The 20687-nt window shown below is 42.5% G+C and overlaps 1 protein-coding gene and 1 non-coding gene across 2 annotated transcripts in view; both read right to left on the reverse strand.

Moving 5' to 3' along the window:
* Nucleotides 1–20687, reverse strand: part of RYR2 (ryanodine receptor 2) — a 765551-nt gene that overhangs the window by 333459 nt on the left and 411405 nt on the right. Inside the window, exons 18-20 of the mRNA XM_042907783.1 lie at nucleotides 2943–3061; nucleotides 2462–2595; nucleotides 739–980 (exon numbers count right to left, since the gene is read on the reverse strand). Coding sequence (XP_042763717.1) covers nucleotides 739–980; nucleotides 2462–2595; nucleotides 2943–3061 — 495 coding nt within the window. The remainder of the gene's footprint in view (nucleotides 1–738; nucleotides 981–2461; nucleotides 2596–2942; nucleotides 3062–20687) is intronic.
* On the reverse strand, nucleotides 18336–18442 carry LOC122202864. The gene has a single exon (XR_006194921.1). It is a non-coding gene; the product is annotated as a U6 spliceosomal RNA (small nuclear RNA).

The raw sequence follows: 20687 nt of genomic DNA on the forward strand, positions 1-20687 counted from the left end.
TGCTAAAAATAAATAAATAAGATAATAAAAATAAACCGACGCCTCACAAGACACTTCACAGATGACGGATTCCTGACGTAACATGATTTACCAGGAGGTGGAACTTAGTCTATTTCTCCCAATTATTTTCTGGGATCTGTTCTTTGGCTTTTATATCGGAAGCTGAAGCTTTGCACACACCTGCTAAAGCAAGTAGGAAACACATACATTTGGTTTTTTTTTTTTCTTTTTTGCACTTGATTTGTGAATCAAACCCCACTTTTCTAACACACTGTTCATCAACGGTACAGTCTTTCGGAAATGTACTATAATTGTAAGAGTTTTCTTTCTCTCCCTCTGAGTTTCATTTAACATTCTCACTCATTGTTTCCATGTTAAATTTCTTTTTATTTTTAATTTTTTAAACGTTTATTCATTTTTGAGACACAGAGAGAGGCTGTGAATGGGGGAGGGGCAGAGACAGAGAGAGACCCAGAATCCGAAGCAGGCTCCAGGCTCCGAGCTGTCAGCACGGAACCTGATACGGGGCTCAAACCCACAGACCCTAAGATCTTGACCTGAGCCGAAGTCGGACGCTTGACCGCCTGAGCCACTCCCAGGCGCCCCTCCATGTTAAATTTCTGAATAATAAACGTATTTGATTATACACACAGCACCGAAAGCTTTCGGAAACACAGAGCAAGGGCAACAGATTTCTCATGCGGATGCGGGGGGGGGGAAGACACAGAGGGTGCTGACCTGACCAGAGGTGAAGGCCATCAAATCCGTAGGAGAAGAGATCGTCTCCGACTCCATTGCCACCCCACTCCTCACCGCCTCCAGGGTAGGGAGAGTACCCTTCGGTGGACGCCCAGCCCACCCTCAGGTGAGTGGCTTCGGCAGTCACGAACGGCTCCGTGTGGTCCACCATCAGCTCGTAGTACCACTTCTTATACTGGGCGGACCCTTCACTGACGCCCAGAAAAATATTGGGTCTCATGCTTTTAAAGAGAGACAAACAGCACATGAGAAACTCCGGACAAACCTTTCTCCAAGATGCAATACGTTAAATATATGTTTTCCTCCAGTACTACAAAATTACTAAGTCGCTGATGCGGTAGGCGGTGACAGCCAGCCTTAGAGTTAACAGTCGGTAACTGGTGCTTGCTTTTCGGATTACTTGGAAATATCGCTCAGGAGTCTAAGATTATGGTTTCTTCGTTGCTCTTCTGCACATTTCATATCACTGATCATGTTCAAGATGGGACACTCAGTATCACAGGCCTTTTGGATCCACGGCATTATTAATTCAGGACACTGAGACATTTTCCCTAACTAAGCTCTGTGTCAGATAGGGAACGAGGCTGAAGCAAGCCATCTTGTTGGTAAAGGAACCAGAGTGATAATCAGCTTTGTTGTTCTCTATGCCTCGCTGAGGGCAGAGGGATTTCTAGGGAGATGCATTTAATTCTGCTTCCTGAGGGACTTAGACCCTATGTGAACGGTAAAGATTAGCAACAATCTCAGGAAATACCTCTCAATAACAGCATGTCTATTATACAAGCAGCCACTCAGAAAGTTCTTAAATCACTTGTGTTAAAAAAACACAATATAGAAATATACACCAAACCCTACATTTTTGTTTCAAACAGGGTAAGGTGGGGGACAGTTCCCAGATAGCTGCTAGATACAGTATATCAAAATTATTACTATCACACATACTATTTTCTTAATTGTAATCTGTATTATTATTATTATTATTATTATTATTACTATTATTATACTTTGTATAAGGAAGGCAGCATGGCTCGGTGTTTAAGAGCTCAGTCTCCAGAGTTAGACTTGAGCTCTATTTCCAGTCCAACATTTTAATCTACGGAATGCACATAACGGTACCCCGCTGGACTAGTTGAACCTTGTACAAACACGGTGTGGAATACATAGAAAGTCCATGGAATAGTGTCTGGCATACAGTAGTCAAGGGATGTGCGATAACCCTGGAGGGAATAGCTAACCAAAAACGCAGCTTTATTTTTTTTTTATGGTATTTATCATATGTTGGACATCCCGATTCAACTTTTTTATTATACACAGTGGCCACTTCAACACTGGCATTGAAGTGTAGTGCTTTTGTTCATATTCTAAGAAAGTACAAAACATAAGTATATACAACTCTGTCCTTGTATAAAGGCCAGCCCGCTCCCAAGGACATCAGTGAGAACCATGAGAGTGGATGAAAGCTTACATCTTTGGGGTAAATGCATATTCTGCTTGGTTCACCTATTATGATTATGATTATGATTATGATTGTGATTATGATTATTATACCATCTGACTGATAGAAAAACTGCACTATTCGCTGGGGGAATACGTAAAATATCCTAATAAAACAAATGGACCGTACGATGCCTTAGCTATAGAGCCAGAACATGAATCGCTCTGTTATGCCGCCTATTTGGTGACGTTGTCCTTGTGAATCTACCTGCTAACGTGGTTTACAAGACGTGTCTGCAGAAGCAGATCTCTTCCCGGCAGCAGATTGTCGCAGATGAGATGCTGGTTGGAACGGACTGCTACTCCGTGGCAGACGCAGAGAGAGCACAAGACGTCCAGAACCTGAAAAAAAGCAATCACTTCCAGCTGACTAAGTCCCTTCTCAGATTCAAGTATCCCAGCACTTTTTGTGAACACAAACACATTCCCTCTGACCCAGCCGTTTGAGCAGGGCAGCCATGAGTCCACTCACAAGTGGACTTTACAAGTTTCTCTTACATACCAACTGAGAATTGCATGGTGCCCCATTGGTGCTAAAAAAAATAAGCGCTAAATAATATTTTGATTGCAATTGAGAAATGAAAAATACTCATGAATCACTTGAAACGCCTTTTATAAGTTGTCTTATTTTAAAAATGTATTTAAAAGTATGCCAGAGTTCATTCATGGCAGTAAAATGCTTCCCTTACCTTGTGGTTTCTTCCATGCTTGTCTAAAAGGGAGATTATGGATTTAATGTGTCCTTCTTTGATAATATTTAGGGCTTCTGGACTTTCTACTAACACACAGTGCAAAACTTCAAGAATACCTAAAGAGAAAATCAAGAAAGAAAATATGATTAAAGAGTCTGCGATGAGCAGTGTCTTACCTTTCCTTCATGTGTTCATTCTGCAAAATGTAATTATTACGCACTCAATGTGCTTGTCACAAGGCACTCTGATAAGGGACAGGTGATGTTTGTGACAGGGGACTGATCACTAAAGATGATGAAGTCCTAGTTTAATGAGGAAAAGCCAGTGTTAGCAGAGTAAGCAGGTAACTCTGCCTGGGGAGGTACAAAAGAAAGCATCCTTAAGTGGAGCCTCAGAGAACACATTCATGACCATTTTCCAGACAGGAAGGTTAAGGTGGTACAAGGCTGAGTGAATTCTTGAATGGTGGGCATACCTGGGGTGCCTGGAGTACGAGCAAGTAGAGGACAGTACAGGTAGATGGTAGGTTAGGACCAGCTTATGAAGTTTCCCAGCATTAAAAATATAACCCTACAGGGGCGTCTGGGTGGCTCAGTCAGTTAAGCGGCCGACTTCGGCTCAGGTCACGATCTCACGGTCCATGAGTTCGAGCCCCTCATCGGGCTCTGGGCTGATGGCTCAGAGCCTGGAGCCTGTTTCAGATTCTGTGTCTCCCTCTCTCTGACCCTCCCCCATTCATGCTCTGTCTCTCTCTGTCTCAAAAATAAAATAAACGTTAAAAAAAAATTTTTTAAAAAAAATATATAACCCTACAACAATGCATTCTAACCCACACAGATCATTACATTCCCCTGGAGGTAAATGGCAGAAAACGTTTCTCAGTTGGCAAAACAACAGAATACAAAAATACAGAGAACTATACAACATACAAAACCTGATTAAGGATGGCGGTATCTTAAGATAAAATGGAATTTACCCTTTCTTATCTTAAAATTTAAGAAAGAGAACAGAAAATAATTTTTGGATCGGAATGTTTAGTGTGAATTTGGAAAGCTGAATGTGTACATACGTATTCATGGTTTCCGAGCAAGCTTGCTTTGTCCCTAATGAGAGTGCAGGCCACCTGTAGTAATTAGATAGAACACTGAGAAAATGTGATCTGAGAGATACAAGGTGTCACGAAGGGCCCAAGGGAAATCCGCAGAAAGGCGTATACATCTCCAGCGGAGTTCACTTTCTTGGAAAAGAAAAGCGCGCAGGCTTACAAATGGCAGAATGTGGAAGTAATGGTCGAACGTGGCTGTCACAACTTATACTTGATCCAAACCCCAATCCATTATCGGACAAGGGCTATTAATGCTAATTTCTACACTAATGACTTAATTTGTTGACATATGAATGTATGTTCAGTTAAAAAAAAAAACAACCCAAATATGAGTTCATTTTTTGGTGTAGTTCGAAATCGACTTCTGTGTTCCAACAATCCATGCCAGTTAAAAATCCAAGATAGGAGAAAATAATACAAGCTGATGGGTAGTTAAAGATGTTTCTGTAAGGGTACTTAAACTGAAAGCTTCTGGTATCAAAAATGGAGCAATAAAACTCATTCATTCTGAGCTAAAATAAACTAAAATAATAGAGAGGGAAGAGCGTTTTTAGTAGATTGGTCATATTTTAGCCTGACGTCTTTGTTTGTTCCCTGTTACCTATTACTGCAGAACCCATGGCAGCTGCCCATATTTGCAAATGGGCTCATTCAGTTAAGCGTCCGCCTTCAGCTCTGGTCATGACCTCGCAGTTTGTAAGTTCGAGCCCCGCGTCAGGCTCTGTGCTGACAGCTCAGAGCCTGGAGCTTGCTTCAGATTCTGTGTCTCCCTCTCTCTCTGCCCTTTCCCCGTTCGCACTCTGTCTCTCTCAAAAATAAATAAACATTAAAAAAAATTAAAAAAAAAGAAAGTTGTACTGTGTCTCCACACTCATCTATTCACATTTCCTCAATGGCTGCTTTTGCATTAAAGAGGTAGGGCTGAGGCTGCGAAGTCAGAGCCCTACGGTCCATAGAGCATCATATATTTCCTGGCAAGTAAAAGACCAAGAAAAATAAATTCTCTTTGTCAGTAAATACGCGTGAAAACCAACAGCATTCAAAACCTTGAACATATGAGAAAAGATTTAAGACTAGAGTTTGAAAATGCACAGCACATATCACAAAATGCAGGAATGGCCATACGAAAATAAATCTGATTCTTCTCATATTCTGCAGACTTTAATAGAAGGCTTCCAGAGTTTGGGGCTTAACATTCAATCAAATATGTTTCTTTAATGCTGCTACATCATATCCAACAAATAATCTACTTAGTCGAAAAGGATTGACTACCTCAAGTCTGATAGTGAAAGGTCAGAGGAAACGACTTTTATTTTCAACTGTTGGAATTAACAGCAAATGTTTTATGAAATAAAAATAAAAAATTTTATTTTTTGTGGTAAGAAATTCCTAAAAGATAACAATTTGGAAATAGCAAAAGATTCATTTTCAAAAAAAAAAAAAAAAGACCAGCTAGAAGGACTCTATTGTGTGTATATGTAAATCATGCCAACATATGTCTGGAAAAAAGAGACAGAGGAACAAGGCTTAACAAATATTATAATGGCAACACTTTACTAAAGATGATTTGACTACTGAATTCTAAATACACTGAATAAGACCCAGAAATGGGAACAGTGCATAACACTTATTGCCAGATTCTCAAGGAAAAAATTTAAAGCTTGGTAGATCATAACCATATTACCAGAATATACAATACGTTGTCAAACATACACATATGCAAACTAATAAGAAAAAGCAACCTGAATTTGTAAGTTTTAATAAGTTTACAGAAATGATTTTAGTGAAAATTTTAAGAACATGCAAAATACACAACGTATAATGTAAACTTTCAAGAGTAGACACCCAATGGGATATGCATTATGACTGCAACTATGTCAAATATGTTATGTATAAAATACGTACTTTAAAAAAACACCAGGAGTTAGTACACCAGAGTGCTCGTGCTGGTTGCTGCTGGATCAAGATACTTCTCTTCCCATATTTCATGAATTGTAGGAAATGAGTACACAGAGCTTCTTTTTTATGTTTTTTAATGTTTGTTTATTTTTGAGACAGAGAGAGACAGAGACAGAGACAGAGCAGGGGAGGGGTAGAGAGAGAGGGAGACACAGATTCGGAAACAGGCTCCAGGCTCTGAGCTGTCAGCACTGAGCCCGATGCAGGGCTTGAACTCCCAAACTGTGAGATCATGACCTGAACTGAAGTTGGACGCTTAACCGACTGAGCCACCCAGGTGTCCCTCATTTCATAAAATTTAGGATAAGCATAAACAAACCTACCCTTTCCCACACACAGAGCACCCGAATTGTAAGAGTTTACGTAAGGACTATGTATGGTATGGCTTAGTGAGGGGCAACAAGAACTCAGGTTAACTATTCCCAGTTGACTTCAAGTACCACTTCCTAATCATCTCATGGACATTTCAACCAGAATGGTCTCCAAGTGCCTCCAACTCAACTCTTCCCAAACTGAATATACAATACCGTTTTTGTATCTATACATGTAACTGCTTCTCTGATCCACGGCCCATTCTAAAAGCCAAGTCTAAGTCCAAGCTAAAAAATTCCCTCATTTCTGAATTTCTGGCTTCCAGTTCCATCTAAGGTCAAAGCCCATTCCCCTGTATGCCAGCTCCTTCCCTAGATGACCCAACCCTCCTCTACTGCCTCATCTCCCACCAACTCCTCCTACAAAGGACGGTTAAAATATACTCTTACTTCAAACTACATACTATAAATATGCTTAGGTGCTCATATATTTACAATACATTTGCACGTTACAAACATTTATTTTGTAGCTACCAGGCACTGTTCTAGGCAGTAACATCATTGGCAGTCAAGGCCTGTCAGGCTCAGGGGGAGCCTGTCGGCTCTGCCCCACCTTCCATGTTTTCACATGTTATTCTCAGACTAAAATACACTCCCTTCTTCTGGGGCTGCAAAATGGGAATCATCTTGCAAAGTCAGAAAGTCACCTCATTCAGTGGGATTTTACCAACACCCTAGAATGAATTATTCTTTCTTTGTAGGATTGATCACACTGTATTAAAATAATTTATGCTCATTTCAATCTCCCACTGGAGAACGAGCTCTGGAGAGCAGACATGTGTTGAAATCTGCTTCCTGGTCATCCATCACACTCTGGCCCAGGGAGCCCCATCTCATGTTTGCCAACTGAATAAGTGAATGAATATAAACGGACTATTAGTATACACCTTCAGTTTAAACTAAATAAGCCTATGATAGGTTTACCCAATATAACAAGAGTCATTATTGTGAAGACTATATAAAATAGCTACTTTGGCATATTTTACATCTGGAAACTTTAATATTAAAATACATTTTTTAAGGTAGGAAGACAGATGATAGAACACAGATGGAAAATGTAGATTTCTTAGTTCCAGGATTACTTTACTTGTGCTTTAATTTCAATAGGGAACATTTTGACTTACTGAATAACAAGAATTTTTGTGGGCTTTAGTCTATTTCTGTGGGGGTCATACACAAAATTCAAAATTAATGGTGTAAGCCCTATATGTAATATACGTGAAATATTTAGCTATTTGCCTTAAAACTTTTGTGGCTGTAACTTTGTTTATAGGGTTCATGAGAAAGAAAGATCTCTGAGGGTGTAATAAAATGTCTGGAAAGAACCTCATGGTACTGGAAGCATCCGAGTGCTACCATGGGTCATGCGCAGGGTGGTCCAAGGTTGAACAAAACTTGTTGAGCGTCTGTACGGAAACAAACCACGGAACAGAAGTGCTATATTTGGCCTGACGTCACATACCAGGAAGAATCGAGCCTAGGGATCTCGCCCCATCCTCGGTAGGCACGAGTTCATGGTAAGTCTTGCACATTTGAGCAAAATATATACAGAACCAGACCAGCAGCCGCTCAGGCACAGGGGGCTAGTGTGGGGCAAGGAAGACCAGTGAAGAATGGAGAGACGATGCCGACACGCCCTCTCCAGAAAGTGTTTTCTCAACCACAGTCACGCGTGTTTTGCAAAAATAAAAATTATAATCTCAGAACACCGAGGCGTATGTGGGTTTAGAGGGAACCTAGTTGTCACTGCACATGTGGGCACTATTCAGCTTTGGGAAAGGACTTCTCTTTTACATCTCTGCTCTACGCATGGGTAAGGATCCCGGACAGCTTTCTGACAGAGCACATGGCCTCACCTGACAATTTCTACACGGAAGCCTCTTAGTCTAAGAGGCGAGCAAAGAGAAGGCTTCAACCTGGGTGCTAATCGGTATGAATCAGACTGTCCCTCAGTGACAGAAACACTGGGGACACAGCGCAGGTAACGCACACAGAACTGCAACATCCACTTGCAGGGTCAGCAACAGTCACGATTAGAGAAACCACAAATTCCACATTATTCAAATCATAGGTTGCTTTTCTATTTTTTTCCCTACCTAGGAGTTAAAATTCTTTGTAACATTTTTTAAAAATTTTTTTAATGTTTATTTATTTTTGAGGGAGCAAGACAAAGCAGGAGTGGGGAAGGGGCAGAGAGAGAGGGAGGCACAGAATCTGAAACCGGCTCCAGGCTCTGAGCTATCAGCAGACAGCCCGACGCAGGGCTTGAACTCAGAAATGGCGAGATCATGACCTGAGCTGAAGTCGGTTGCTTAACCAACTGAGCCACCCAGGTGCCCCTAAAAATCCTTTGTAACTTTTTGGTCAGACCTTATTAGTAATATCCCCAAGGCTCAATGAGGGCAAACAGAAATAAGGGAAGTTGTATTTTCCACCTTGGATAATTAAATGTAAACAAAGTGACTCAAGTAAAAAGACGTGGGGGAAAGACACTGGGAAATAACATGACAACACAGAACATGAAACACACAAGCCAGAGCTGTCTATAGGGGTTACAGGAGACTGTTCCTGCATGCAATAATGACGCATGTTATGGACTGTTATCCTTTGATAAGGGGACTGGAGCACTGGATATTTACTAGGCTTATTGAAGAATTATAATAGTAACAGGTATTACTATTATCCTGTCATATTACATAGTGGTTATAACCATGGACTCCAGCCAATGTGCCACAGTAGAGTCCTGGCAAATTTTTAGGCAAGTTACTTAACCTCTCTGTGTCCCAGAGTCACCATTTCTTTCTTTTTTTTTAACTTTTTACTTTTCATTTTTTATTTTTGAGAGATAGCCACCGAGCACGAGTAGGAGAGGGACAGAGACAGAGGGAGACACAGAATCCGAAGCAGGCTCCAGGCTCTGAGCTGTCAGCACAGAGCCCGACACAGGGCTCGAACTCACAAACCATGAGATCATGACCTGAGCTGAAGTTGGATGCTTAACCGTCTGAGCTACCCAGGAGCTACCCAGAGCCCCCATCTCTAAAATAGAATTAGAATAATGGTACCCACTCTGGAGGGGGGAGGTGGGGGGCTGTTTTAAGGAGTAACACATGGAAAGCTTTTAGAAAGCTATATAAGCATCTGCAATTATTTTATGGTTGCAACAAAATAACATAAATGAGAAATGAAATTTAGAAAAAGGATCATCAAGGAAACATTAGAAATATGCTTCTTTTGAAACAGAGATTAAAAACTTTAAATCAGGGAAAGGTAGGGAAATACTGAATGGTCAACACTGATCACCAGGAAAGTTCAGGGAATATATTTATTGATCAGCGTGAAGAAATGAAATCGATGCTAGATTTTAAAATAAAACAGTTAAACTAGCAAATCCAGGGGAAATTAGACTGGTCTGTTAGACACCGAGGGAAAGATAGGGAGACACAACTAGGGCAAAGACAAAACTGTAAGACAGCTCTACATTCTGGGGACAACAGGACTGCTGAGCCAAAAATACCATGAAAGATTATACCAAGTAGACTTAATGTCTAATCAATGTTCAAAAAGGCAGAAAGCACTCCTTTGACAGGAACCCCTTCTCTGGGTATTAAGATTATGAAAAAGAAAAACACATGAAAATAAAGTGGGCAGCGGTTGGAGACGGCAGAAGAAAAGTTCAGCTAGCTGCATGTTGACAGAAGGTCTAAGTAGTTTGGGAGGAGTTTTGCAACATACCAAAGGTGAGGCCAGAAGAGAAACGATCTGAGTTATGTACAAACATATTAACTTGTTCCTGGGCCCGCGCACTTGAGGGAGTCCTTTAAAGGCATGTCTCTGTTATTCTGTTCCACTCATTTAATTGTTTTTTAAGGTTTATTTATTCTTGAGAGACAGAGAGAGACAGTGCATGGGCAGGGGAGGGGTGGAGAAAGAGAGAAAGAGACAGAATCGGAAGCAGGCTCCAGGCTCGGAGCTGTCAGCACAGAGCCCGACGCGGGGCTCGAACCCACGGACCATGAGATCATGACCTGAGCCGAAGTCAGAGGCCTAACCGACTGAGCCACCCAGGCATCCCTTGTTCCATTCATTTAAATGGAACTGCCAATGAGTGATATAATCATGTACTGCAACCAAGCTGTCCTTGTTTGGTGGTTGGGCATGAATGTGGACCTAGAAGTAGCAGAAACTTCTAGTTTGAGCCAGTGGAGAGGTTAGTTTGCTCTCCCTAATCAGTGTTAGGCCCGTGCCGAGCAAATAGCAGGAGGTGAGCAACCAATCAAAATAGACCATAATTACAACACATCTTTCTTAATGTTAACAGTGAATTCTGCATGTTACAGACTGAAGCACTGAGAGAAGTAAGAGTAATCTGTGGTTTGTTGAAAATGAGTATAAACTTGGAGCGCCTGGGTGGGCTCAGTCAGTTAAGCATCTGACTTTGGTTCAGGGCATGATCTTGTGGTCCGTGAGCTCGAGCCCTGTGTCGGGCTCTGTGCTGATGGCTCGGAGCCTGGAGCCTGCTTCAGATTCTGTGTCTCCCTCTCTCTCTGCCCCTCCTCTGCTCTCTCTCTCCCTCTCAAAAATAAATAAACATAAAAAAAATAATAATAATTGGGGCGCCTGGGTGGCTTAGCTAAGTGTCCAACTTCGGCTCAGGTCATGATCTCGTTGTTCTCAGAGCCTGGAACCTGCTTCAGATTCTGTGTCTCCCTCTCTCTCTGCCCCTCCTCTGCTCTCTCTCTCCCTCTCAAAAATAAATAAACATAAAAAAAATAATAATTGGGGCGCCTGGGTGGCTTAGCTAAGCGTCCAACTTCGGCTCAGGTCATGATCTCGCTGTTCTCAGAGCCTGGAACCTGCTTCAGATTCTGTGTCTCCTTCTTTCTCTGCCCCTCCCCTGCTCACGCGGTCTCTCTCTGTCTCTCAAAAATAAATAAACATTAAAAGAATTAAATAATAATAATAAATAAAATGGGTACAAACTTGAAGTCAAGAAACTATTTGAGTTTCAGCGTGAGATAAACTGATGAATGTGCTTTTTAACTTTTGTAAGCAAACAGAAAGGGACAAAAGAAGCAATGTTCGTTTTGCTTTCTTTCTATAACACAGCACTAACTTGTAAAGGAAAAACACTAAATAGGGTTTCCATATCTCACCCCCCTTCAAAAAAAAATGGACTGAGTTGATTTCAATATGAAAATATATAGAGTCATGGGCGGGGGGGGGGGGGGGCGCCTGAGGGGCTCAGTTAAGCATCTGACTTCAGCTCAGGTCATGATCTCCTGGTTTGTGACTTTGAGCCCACGTCCGGCTCTGGGCTGACGGCTCAGAGCCTGGAGCCTGCTTCAGATTCTTGTGTCTCCCTCTCTCTCTGCTCCTCCCTGACTCCTACTCTGTGTCGCTCTCAAAAATAAACATTAAAGTGTTGTTTTTTTTTTTAATCTGAAAATATCATGTCTTGAAAATAACAATGCCAAGAGATGCGGCCTCAAGCCAAGTTGAGAAAACACATCATTTTCTATACTTCAAAGTTTTATAATGGTTTTGAGTCTTCAGAAGAAAATTAGCTCATTAAACCTTGAGCTAACATGAAGTTGAGAAGGGAGAGAAAAAGGGACAAGGATTGAAATATAACACAATTTGACAAAATTAGGAAAATAAAAGTGGAAGTTCGTGAAGATAAAGGTATACCGCATTGTTATTCATATACAGAAGGGCAGAATATCAGGAATGCATTAGCAAAATAAATAGGCAAAAAAGACAGACTCAGGGTATTTTACTGGAAGACAAGATGAATGGGAGTCAAAAGCTTCCTGGGGTATATTATCTAAAATAAATAACACATAAAATAAGCAATGTAATTATAATGTACTATTCAGACTTAACTAGGCTCCTGATGGTGTGCTGCTCTCAATTTAGCAATATTTTACGAAGACAGACAAACTAGAAGAGTAAAAGATGGTTAAGAAAAGAAAATGTCAGTTAAAGGTAGTTATGATACAATAGTTAAATGATGTTAGAAATGTGACATTATACAAATATTTATTTGTATAAATTGCTATATCTCAAAACCCACGGAGTGCTGAGCACCAGACACGAAATCACAAATAATTTGAAGCTATTCTTATCTTGCTGGTTACTGTTGGGTGTTTCCCCCCATTTATTTGTTCAATTATCACTTAGTTCATTAAATGGGCTATCTGCCGTGTGAGGTTCTAGATAGGAGTAAAAAGAGGAACAGAATTTGACGTCATTCCTGCTCTTATGAACTTTCCAGACCGCGAAACTTCAGTCCTGGCTGCATTACTTTCCTTTGGCCTTGCAAAGATCATACCTCTTAGCTTCCTAGCTTCAAAGTCCTCATTGGTAAAATGGAAATTATAATGGAACTGACCTCACAAAGTACCTGGGAATCCACTGAGGTAATACAAATGACATCTCATCACAGTGGCCTAAACTCACTCGTCCCACTCCTTTTTTTTTTTTTTTTAAAGTTTATTTCTTTTGAGAGAGAGAAAGAGCACGGGGAGGGGAAGGGCAGAGAGAGGAGGGAGAGAAAGAGAATCTCAAGCAGGCTCCACACTGACGCAAGGCTCGAACCCACAAACTGTGAGATCGTGACCCAACTGACCTACTCAGGAGCCCCTTAGCGTCCAGCTCTTGATTTTTGGCTCAGGTCATGATCTTAACGGCTCCCGAATTTGAGCTGCTGCCTCAGGTTCTGGCTGACAGTATGAAGCTTGCTGGGATTGTCTCTCTCTCTCTCTCTCTGCCCCTCCACTGCTGTTTGTTTCTCTCTCTCTCTTTTTTTTTATCTCAAAATAAATAGAGAAACTTAAAAAAATATTCCCTTGGCCACACAATGTGCTCATTATAGTGTTCAAGAAACAAGAAAGGTATGCCTCTCTGTGAAATATTAGTGCCTACAAACATACTGGCAGATGCAATTAATTGCTCTAAAGGCCTTTAAATAAAATGTTCAAAGATATATACATCTGAGTACTTTTAAAATAAATCCTCCAGGGCAAGAGAAACACAGATTAATGAGCTCTTCAAAAAGACACCTCAAAGCGGCAAATATTTATTGAGAACTATTATTTTGGGCAGAAATGTAAAATGATCATAGCATCTGCCTAAGCTTTGTATAAATTTTAAAAAGGCAGTCTTTTCAAGAAATGGTGCTAGAGAAATTGGATATTCACAAGTAAAACAATGAAACTAGACCCCTGCTCTACAACACTCAGAAAAATTAACTCAAAATGAATTAAGGACTTAACTCAAGTGAAACCAGGAAATTCCTAGAAAAAGAACTTCTTGACCCAGGAACTGGTAATGATCTTTCAGATATGATACCTAAAGCATAAGCAACAAAATAAAAAATAAACAAGTGTGACTAAATCAAACTAAAAAGCTTCTGCGCAACAAAAGAAACCATCAATAATGTTAAAAAAAAGAAGACAACTTACAAAATGGGGAAAAATTGCAAACCGTGTATCTAATAAAGGGTAAATATCCAAAATATACAAAGAACCCATTAGGGAGAAAAAAAAACCCATCCAATTAAAATGGGCAAAAGTGGGGCTTCTGGGTGGCTCAGCGGGTTAAGCATCCAACTTCAGCTCACGTCATGATCTCATAGCTTGTGAGTTCGAGCCCCACGTCAGGCTCTGTGCTGACAGCTCAGAGCCTGGAGCCTGCTTCAGATTCTGTGTCTCCCTCTCACTCTCTGCCCCTCCCCCACTCGTGTTCTTTCTCTCTCTCTCTCTCTCTCAAAAATAAATCAACATTAAAATAATAAAATTGGGGTGCCTGGGTGGCTCAGTCGGTTGAGCGTCCGACTTCAGCTCAGGTCATGATCTCACAGCTTGTGAGTTTGAGCCCCGCATCAGGCTCTGTGCTGACAGCTCAGAGCCTGGAGGCTGCTTCGGATTCTGTGTCTCCCTCTCTCTCTGCTCCTCCCACACTCATGCTCTGTCTCTCTGTCTCTCAAAAATGAATAAACATCAAAAAAAACTTATAAAAATACATAAAACAAAAAATAAAATGGGCAAAAGACCCAAATAGACAACTTTCCCAAAGAAGATATATGAATGGCCAACAGATACATAAAAAGATGCTCAACATCACTAGGCATCAGGGAGAAGTAAATCAAACCCTCAATGAGATATCACCTCCCGCCCATTAGAGTAACTGTCATCAAAAAGGCAAGAGGCAACAAATGCTGGGGTGGATGTGAAGAAAACAGAACCCTTGTGCACCGTTGCCGGGGTTGTAAACTGGTACAGCTGCTATTGGAAAACCGGATGGAGGGCCTTCAAAAAATTAAAAATGGAACCACTACCTGATGCAGCAATTCCGCTTCTGAGAATACACCCCAAGAAAATGAAAACACTAACTCGAAAAGACATCTGCACCCCCACATTCACAGCAGCATTATTTACAAGAGTTGAGACACAGAAACAACCTGAGTGTCCACTGATGGATGAGGGGATAAAGAAGATTACGCCGAGTGAAGTAAGTCAGCCAGAGAAAGACAACCACTGTCTGATCTCAAACAAAAACAAAAACAAACACCAACAACAAAAAAACCCAAAAACCTCCAGGAAAAGAGATCAGACCTGTGATTTCCAGAGGCAAGGAGTGGCGGCAGAGGATTGGATAAAGATCGGTGCTCACTAGCTGCATAAGCTACCACATGCTGAGGATAAGCCAACTCTGCCCTGTGCTACACAAGGCAGTGGGTAAGAGGGTAAATCCTAAGAGTTTTCATCACAAGGGGAGGTCTTTTTGGTTCAGTTCCTTTTACTTAAAAAAAAATTATATATATGTGTGTGTGTGTGTGTGTGTGTGTGTGTGTGTGTGTGTGTGTGTGATGATGGATGCAAACTAAATCTGTTGGAGTACGAATTTCACAATCACCTAAGCCAAACCATCGTGCTGTATACCTTAAAGTTACACCACGAGTGTGTCAACTGTATCTCTATACAATTGGGTGGGGGGAGGTCTCCTGCTGTACGAAGACAACCCAGGGGTTGGGGCACCTGGGTGGCTTGGTCGCTTAAGCGTCCAACTTCGGCTCAGGTCATGATCTCACCGTCCGTGAGTTTGAGCCCCGCGTCGGGCTCTCTGCTGATAGCTCGGAGCCTGGAGCCTGCTTCAGATTCTGTGTCTCCCTCTCCCTCTCTCTGCCCTTCCCCCGCTCACGCTCTGTCTCTCTCAAAGATGAATAAACGTAAAAAAAAAAAAAAAAAGAAGAAGAAGAAGAAGAAGACAACCCAGGGGCATCATTTCCAATAAGCACAAAAGAAATGTGCACAGAATAACCTAATTCTGGTACTTGGTCCGTGTGGAAGAGGGGAAAGAGAAAAGTTACACATTGTTTAACAAAACCCACAAATCCTATTTAGTTATTTAGTTATTTTTAAAAAATTTTTTAAAGTAATCTCTACACCAGATGTGGGGCTTGAACTTCACAGTCACACGCTCTACCGACTGAGCCAGCCAGGCGCCCCAAAAACGCACCAGTTTCTCACAGGGCATTATGTGCAGAATGGTCGGTGGTCCTGACATGAAACAGTATGTACAGAGAAGAGTCCACCTTGAGATGCATTTAAAGATGGATACAATTTTAGGAAACTGAGCAACTTGCTCCAAGCCTGAAAACATCAGAAAATACTCCCCGAAGACGTGAACGTACTTTGTCATGTGGTGAAGAGTAACATTTTTTTAATGTTTACTTACTTTTGAGAGAGGGACAGAATGAGAGAGAGAGAGAGAGAGAGAGAGAGAAAGAGAGATAGAGAGAGAGAGAACGTAAGCAGGGGTGGGGGCAGAGAGAGAGGCGGACAGAGGATCTGAAGCAAACTTTGTGCTGAGAGCAGTGAGCCCGATGTGGGGCTCGAACTCATGAACCGCGAGCGAGGTCATGACCTGAGCCGAAGTTGGATGCTCAAGTGACGGAAACCCAGGTGCCCCAAGACTAGTATTTTAAATCATGTGTGTCTAAACCTCCATTACATAGTGTGGTTCAAGAGAACAAACGAGAGAGAGGGGAGACATGGTGCTGTGATGGCCAAGAGGGGCTGGCTGGGTTGGAATACTCCAGAAGTCACTCCCAGCTCAGAGACTCTAGGACGTAGGTCAGTAGAGCTTACTCGTTTACATGCAGGAGATATTCTCCCTCATGACCTTGGAAGAACACAGAAGGGCACACTCAGTCCTTTGCTTCCCTGTACCTGAGCAGCATATATCATGAAGGGATAGAGGGGATCAAGTTCAGAGCCAGAAGGCCAAAGTTTGAGTTCTGCCTTGGCTGCTTCCACACTGTATGACCTTGAAAAAATAGCTGCACTGTGCCTCACTTCCCCATCTGTGAAATGGGGATACTGAGGCTATCTACCTCACAGAGTTATTGTGGGGATTTAGAGACTTCATATATTTATTATTTTCTTTTGAGAGAGAGAATGTGAGCAGGGGAGAGGGACAGAGGGAGAGGGAGGGAGTGAAGGAGGAAGAGAAAGAAAGAGAGAGAGAGAGAGAGAGAGAGAGAGAGAGAGGATCTCAAGCAGGCCCCCTGCTCAGTACACGGCCCGACATGGGGCTCAATCCCACAGCCCTGAGACCCATGACCTGAGATGAAACCAAGAGTCGGACGCAACGGACCAAGCCACCCAGGCGGCCCATGAGTTAACATACTTAAGGGGCTCAGAACACTGTCTGGCACCCAGTAAAGGTAAGTGCTTGCTAATATTAAGCTTTTCCACCTGCAATTCTTCATCCTGAGTCGGAGCCATCTCAACATGGGGAAAAACAAAACCGTAACAAAAAAAACCGCATTTCTCTAAACTGAATTGTGCAGTTTTATCAGGGAGCTCTGACACTGCCTGTGGTCACACAGCAGCCAGGCTCTCTCGTTTCAGATCTTGTCTGATCCAAAGAATCCAGCGTATGATCTGCAACATTGTTTATCACTTTACTCCTTGTATGTTTCAACGGTTTGCACAAGTTTTTTTTTATAAGAAGCTCTTGGCTGAGGGTCTTTGCATGGTGCCCAGAGTACGTTCATGTACACATTTGGCATCAAATTTCTAACAGCCCCCCCCCCCCCAATCCCACAGCAACCCGTGGGGCGTGCTGGAGGCACGGTTTTCATCTGGACTTTTCAACAGTTTTCCCTAATTTTATTGCCGAACACAGAACACCTGTCTGGTTTATTTCTATAATGTAAATGCCCTTTTAAGAGAACGCAAATAATCTTGTAGTTATTAACAACGGCTACTTATTTTTAAAAAAAGGCGTTAGGTTCTTATTGTGACATTTTTATTCATTTAATGCAATGAAATGTGTCGACTAACAGTCCTTTGGGCAATGCCCATTTTACAGGCAAAAATATGAGGCACAAAGGGTTGGAGTCGTGCAGCTATAAAGGATGAAGCTGGGCTTGGAACTTAAGCAGTCCATTTCAGAATCCATCCTTGTAATCAATCTTAAAAGTTCTCTGCTTCTCCTTAACACAGTATAAAAGTACGTGGAAAACAAGAGATGATTAAAAAGTGAGCTGCCATTTCTGATGAGGTAGTCTTGGCAGAGTTCAACCCTGTTTTTTGTTTTTGTTTTCTTTTGTTTTGAATTTAATGTTTACTTATTTTGAGACACACACACACACACACACACACACACACAAAGAATCCGAAGCGGGCTCCAGGCTCTGAGCTGTCAGCACAGGGCCTGACATGGGGCTCGAACTCACGAACCCTGAGATCATGACCTGAGCTGAAGTCAGACGCTCAACCGACTGAGCCACGCAGGCGCCCCTTAACTTGAATTCAAGTTAGCTGACATACAGAATTGTCATGGCTTATGGAGTAGGACCCAGTCATTCGACTCTTACAAATGACACCCCAGCGCTCATCCCCAAAAGTGCCCTCCTTAATGCCCACCGCCCATTTAACCCATAAAAATATGGAATGCATCACGAATTTGCATGTCACCCTTGCACAGGGGCCACGCTAATCTTCTCTGTATCTTTCCACGTTTAGTTTGTGTGATGCCAAAGTGAGCACTCAACCCTGTCTTTGCTGATGAAATGGTAGGAAACCCATTTAGGAGACCAGAGGCATGAGACAGCCTGAGCTGAGACATCAGTTCCCACCGCATCAACTATACCCTGAGACCTAACACCACTTCCCTTCTCCAGTTGCAGCTGCCTCCGGCGGGCACCCAGGAGGCTGAGCTCACGGCCCATCAAGATTATGTTTCCTGTATCACATCAACGCTAAGGGAGGACACCTGTGATGCATCCTGCCTTGACACCGAAGATAAACCCCTCAGGTGGGTAGTGACTGGCTTCTTTCTTTTGACTACCATGCCCGAGTGAGTAGAACCCACTTTAAAAGCCAAGGCACTAAAACAAAAGGCTTGATTCAATCAAGAGGCACGTTGACTTGAGAAAACTGAGCTACGTCAGACACGATGCAAAGAAACTTTAATGAACTCAGTTCTAGATGAAGTCCTTAAGCCATGATAGGGTCCCCGGACTTCAAGCATGACGGAAAGCAAGTGACACAGCACAATTATTTCACCAAAGATGATGCTAGAAGTATTTAATATCCAGCGTGGTAGGAACGAAACCCTATCAGAGCAGACACTGGCATTAAGCAGCCATCTGTTGGTAGCAGCACATACGAGCCGAACCTTCACTTTTGTCCATGACAGTAAAACATAGGTTTAGTACACAGAGAGGACAAGAAACAGTCAAGGTCAAAGGCAGAAATCACTGGCTGTGATTTTGTTTTTAATAAGAGGCTTTCCTCAAACAAGCCCTTCCCAGATAACATAGTTTCTCTGAGATTAGACTCCTCTTCTCTTCTTCCAGCTAAGCAGACATTTAGAGGGTGGCATCTAACCAGCTGTGTGTGGGAAGAAATAACATCAGCAAAAGGGACCAATGCTCCTACGTGCACAGCAACCCCGGGGGATCTAAGGAAGCAGGATGGGAGTGTGGATTCCAGGAACTGTCCAAAAACACCCCCAGGGGACAAAAGCTCTCGTGAATTCGTGGGAGGCTGGATGGGGGGATGTAGACTGGAGAGAGAGAACGTCCACGGGACAGATGTGGGCAAGCTTCACTTATCAACCCCTCTCCCCATCGCCTTAGGACAATTCCTTGCCCTTTGCTGGCCATTGGGGTCAGTATGGAATGTCGGGAGAACAACAGACACCCCCAAGGGCAGGAAGTGTCCAATATAGGTACCAACTGACTTTGACTTTGGGCTTTCAATCTTTCATACCTTCCTTACCCAAATCCTTAGGAGGCTGGTTAGTCAGAGCCTGGGGAGATGATCTCTGTTAAGTTACACTCCTCTCGGCGGTGGAAAGCCCTGGCCGGCATTCCCGCCATGTTGGCAGAAATGGAGTGAGCAGCGCTATGGCACCTGTGACTCTTGGACTGAGGCTCTCCTTCCCACTCCTTAAACAGACTGGGTGACAAAGACTGAGCCTGCCTTTGATACTCCCCGCCACAGGACCTATCTGAGGAGCTGACGCTCCGAGGACAACACACGTTCATGGACCACTGAGGCAGGATTGTCAAACAGACCAAAAAGGCAAAGTAAGCATGGCAAACAGATCTAAGAATTAAAAGCCCACCGTGAATCCGAACTTCCTATTTAGTGTCAAAACACAGGAGAGGATTGCAGATCCATTGCACAACCTGGAGGGCCACCACCCGGGAACAAGGCCACCAGACCCCACCTGTCTATGAAATCCTGAGCCCGGTCCCTTCCAGCCTCCTTCAAACTTTAACATCAGGTGCCAGAAATGAGTCATATGGTTAAATGAGCATAAGTGGGAAGAGATAATAAAATCAATCAGCGCTATGCCACAAAGCACTACAGTGTTCTTCCCAAATGTGAGACAGTTGAAGATTTTTTTTTTCCATCTCTAAAAAACCATTTTCTGAAAACACAATTTGCCATCTATCCCACACACAGGCTTTTAGAAACGCATTCTGAAATGGATACAGATTCTGGGTAACCCAGCAACTTTGATCACCTGCCTCATTCAGAAAGGAATGTTCTGTTTCATTTGGACTTTACTTTGAGGGACTTCCCCCCCCCCCCACTTTTCACACTGCTGGTAAAATAGATTTAAAAAAAAGCCCTCCAAATCTAGATTCTCCGCTCTCTGTCCTCCTTTTCTTTCCAGCCATAACTTAATGCTTTGTTGGGAAAGGAAGTAGAAAGGCTGTATGTGGACGTTTCCAGCATCCTTCAAAAAGGAGTAATTTTTGACCAGGGACTTAGCTAA

Source organism: Panthera leo, chromosome D2 (assembly GCF_018350215.1).
Source record: "Panthera leo isolate Ple1 chromosome D2, P.leo_Ple1_pat1.1, whole genome shotgun sequence".
Classification (NCBI taxonomy): Eukaryota; Metazoa; Chordata; class Mammalia; order Carnivora; family Felidae; genus Panthera; species Panthera leo.